At 39.3% G+C, this 4,124-nt stretch overlaps 1 protein-coding gene across 1 annotated transcript in view; it reads right to left on the reverse strand.

The window, feature by feature from the left end:
• Positions 1 to 461: 461 nt before the first annotated feature.
• Positions 462 to 4,124, reverse strand: part of LOC106884186 (ubiquitin-protein ligase E3A) — a 42,701-nt gene continuing 39,038 nt past the window's right edge. The window contains exons 6-11 of the mRNA XM_014935422.2: positions 4,046 to 4,118; positions 3,118 to 3,323; positions 2,455 to 2,619; positions 1,951 to 2,106; positions 1,591 to 1,664; positions 462 to 609 (exon numbers count right to left, since the gene is read on the reverse strand). Of these exons, the coding sequence (XP_014790908.1) occupies positions 462 to 609; positions 1,591 to 1,664; positions 1,951 to 2,106; positions 2,455 to 2,619; positions 3,118 to 3,323; positions 4,046 to 4,118 (822 nt within the window). The remainder of the gene's footprint in view (positions 610 to 1,590; positions 1,665 to 1,950; positions 2,107 to 2,454; positions 2,620 to 3,117; positions 3,324 to 4,045; positions 4,119 to 4,124) is intronic.

Here is a 4,124-nt window from a genome sequence, read left to right on the forward strand (position 1 = left end):
ATATATATACATACATATATTCATTTAATGACGGTCTTCCATGCTGTCACACTGATAAAGGGACAGATAGTTATCTTACGAAGAGGAGATACTTGGCTCCCCCAGTAGAACAAGGAAGGATAGGAAGGTGAGAGTCATAGAATGCAGTATGCACATTTATATTTTTACTAATCAATAGAAAACGGTTGCAAGAACTAATCTGCATATGATTAATTAGCATATTAAAAGCACCAGCAAAAATTTTATCAGCTGGGTGAAAGTTAAAGACCACAATGAATGTAAAAAAAAATTTTTTTTAATAAAGTAAGACAAAAGAAATTCTGACAAACACATGCATACACACGAGCACAGATATGCAGGTCACACGTACACACATTTGAATGATACACTCATAAACACACACATCTCTGTCATGCAGACGCACACACACACATTATGTAAGAAAAAAGCATTCCCAAGACTCACCGGTCAGAATCTGGACCATTGCGGGCAATAATTAACTTGACTTTAGAGAGGCCACCTATTGGAACTCTGTCCGTCCCTGTGGTGAACTGTAATAATTTCCTCTGTTGCTCTTCAGTGAAATCATGTACCACAGACCAGAAGTTCCTGTTGACAAAACAAAACATTTATTTTACAGTTAATTCATATATAAATGGCTAATGACAAACGAAGTGACAGAAACTTAATGTTTTGGGGAAAGTAAAGAGAGAAGATACATTATTTTTTTAATAATGTATTGCAAGCATTTGTGAATATGTTTCGAGCGAGATCGTTGCCAGTGCCCCTGGACTGGCTCTTGTGCGGGTGGCACATAAAATACACCATTTTGAGCATGGCCGTTGCCAGTACCGCCTGACTGGCCTTCGTGCGGGTGACACGTAAAAGCACCCACTACACTCCCTGAGTGGTTGGTCTTAGGAAGGGCATCCAGCTGTAGAAACTCTGCCAAATCAGATTGGAGCCTGGTGTTGCCATCCGGTTTCACCAGTCCTCAGTTAAATCGTCCAACCCATGCTAGCATGGAAAGCGGACGTTAAACGATGATGATGATGATGCACGTACATATGTACATACGCATAAAAAACACTATCGGAACATTATCAATGCCAGGCCCACCAGGCTGGCTGGCTCCTGTGCTGGTGGAACGTAAAAGGCACCCACTGGACTCTTGGAGTGGTTGGAATTAGGAAGGGCATCCAGTTGTAGAAATATTGCCAGATCAGATTGGAGCCTGGTGCAGTCGCTGGCTTTCCAGATCTCAGTCAAACCGTCCAACCCATGCCAGCATGGAAAGCGGACATTAAACGATGATGATATGTACAATCATACATACACACACACATGTATGCACAGGCACAAAACACACATGTACACATACATGTATGTACACACACATACACACACGTACATACACATACATACAGGTGCAAGCATGGCCATGTGGTTAAGAAGTTTGCTTCCTACCCACAGTTTCAGGTTCAGTCCCACTTCAGACAGGAGTCTTAAGTATGTAATATATGTATGAATATATGAATGTATGCATGCATCTCTGAAGAAGAAAAAAAAACGATAAACATTTACACCAACCTTATGGTAGCAGAGTCATTTGTGAACCCACCATCATATTCAGTAGCTTCCTCTAAAGCATGGAAATCAAATTGCTGAAGAAAATAAGAGAAAACATTATATATATATATATATATATATATATATAGTTGTGTCTGGGGAGAGCCATTCTCATTTAGTGCTTTATTATTTAAGACACTTACCAGTAGAGTTTACACATTTCAGCTTTTATATTAACATAATTCAATATAATGGCAAATTTAAAAAGCTCCTGAAAAATACTTTCTGCTCATTGTCAATGGGGATTGTCAGGTGAGCTTTTTTCTGTGACTGCTATTTACAAATAATACAAGAAATAATGCTAGGATTGTACTGACTCACCTTGCTGCCGCATACCAATAGCTCTACCTCTTCTGGACGAAACAAAGCATGTAGAGGGCTCTCATTTGTAACCATCCGGAATCCGCACTTGAAGGCACGGAATTGTCTTTCGACAGACCGGTTCAGCAAGTAATCAGCATACAAATTCACATATTCCTAGAAAAAAATTTAGATTCCGTTATTATTAACGAAAACAAAATTTGGTTTTCTTCAGAAACTGTTGATATATCTAGTAACAAACAATCAAAAAAATTCTTTTAGAACAAAACCAAATCTGGCATTTTTGATAATTAGCTTCTGTTTTCCTTAGAAACTATTGATGTATGTAGTAACAGAAAAATGAATTTCGTTTAGAACAAAACCAAAAACTGGTCTTCTTTGATAATTATATTCTCTTTACTGGTTTTAGTCGGTGGATTATGGCCTTGCAGGAGCATTATCTCATTCAAAGACATGTCATTTCAAACTGGCAACCCTACCGCTAGGATCACAGAAGAGACTTACCCGTTTATTAGCATTTGTTACTGGAATTTGATCTCCGTTTTCTTTGAGATTTTGTGTGATCACATTACCAAATACATCCCTGTACGAGATGCAAAATGCTTGCATAAACTCTTTCTCTACCTCCCCATCATATTGTAGAAGATCATGTAAGCTCCGTGCAAGTATCTGTAACAAAAGAAAGAAAGATATTACAATAAAACACGCAAGAATCCGTCAACTGAAACTAACTTTTCTTCCCTTTTAAACATGGGCGTGTGTTTAGGAGGTTTGTTTTACAACCATGTAGTTTCAAGTTCAATCCCACTGCAAAGTACCTCAGACAAATGCTTTTCACCATAAACTTGATTAGACCAATATCTTATGAGGGACATTTAGCCGATGGAAACCATGCAGAAGACCCGTGTGTTTGTGCGTGCGTGAGACTGTCATTTCCATGTGTCCTCAATGACAACACCTGAGCAAAAAAAGTGTTTTTATTTACATTTGTCAGTAAGCAAATAGCTAATAATTACATAACTAAATGCCACAAGATATTTAGTTTGGCACGTAATCACTTTTGCCATCACAATGTCCAAAATAACAACAAACAAACTAGTGTTATCAGAAATCAACAAGAACAGGAGTTACAAAGTTAGTGTTTATAACAGTAAATATAGGTCTTACTGGGTCAACGTCTTTTAAATCTGTAAAAGTGCCTTTCTTGCCCATCAACTTTCGGTAAACCACCATTGGGAAGTGAATGTCCAGGATAGCACTGTTATATATTGCGAGACCAAGCACGATGCCTATCAATGTGAATTGGCCATCATTCTCCAGTGAGCTAGGATTGAACCAGTATTGGCCAGTTTCTTCTTTGTATGTGAACATTCCTGCAATGACATTCATGAATCTTACTGATGAAAATATTTTTAAAATGTCACAAATTCAAATTAACACAGACTGAAACGCACACGTCTACATACACACATACATGTGTATGTGCTCACAACACACGCAAAGATATGCATACAAATTTATATTAGCATCATACAAAATTCCCACATATACAAGCACATGTATGTATACATAAACTCAGTTCACCCACCAAGCAACAAACATGTATACAAACATACAATTTATACATATTTACTCATAAACGCAGTGAAGGCGCATGGCTCAGTGGTTAGAGCCTCGAGCTTACAATCGCGAGGTTGTAGGTTCGAATCCCGGACCGGGCTGCGTGTTGTGTTCTTGAGCAAGACACTTTATTTCATGTTCCTCCAGTTCACTCAGCTGTAGAAACGAGTTGCGACATCACAAGTGCCAGGCTGTATCGGCCTTTGCCTTTCCCTTGGATGACACTGGTGGCGTGGAGAGGGGAGGCCGGTATGCATGGGTGACTGCTGGTCTTCAATAAACAACCTTGCCCAGACTTGTGCCATGGAGGGTAACTTTCTAGGTGCAATCCCAGGGTCAGTCATGACCGAAGGGGGTCTCAGCTCAGTAGCAGCAGCTCAACTCATAAACGCAGGCACATTTATACATACCAGCACACAGGCAGTTGTTCATACAACACCACACAAACGCACAAAGCCAACAGTGTTGAACTTACCAAAGTCTGGATTAAAAATATCTTCAACTACCAACTGAAAGAACTCTTTCGATACGCCACCTTCATCTACACCCTGTTC

The sequence above is a fragment of the Octopus bimaculoides genome, chromosome 13 (assembly GCF_001194135.2).
Source record: "Octopus bimaculoides isolate UCB-OBI-ISO-001 chromosome 13, ASM119413v2, whole genome shotgun sequence".
In the NCBI taxonomy this organism is placed as follows: Eukaryota; Metazoa; Mollusca; class Cephalopoda; order Octopoda; family Octopodidae; genus Octopus; species Octopus bimaculoides.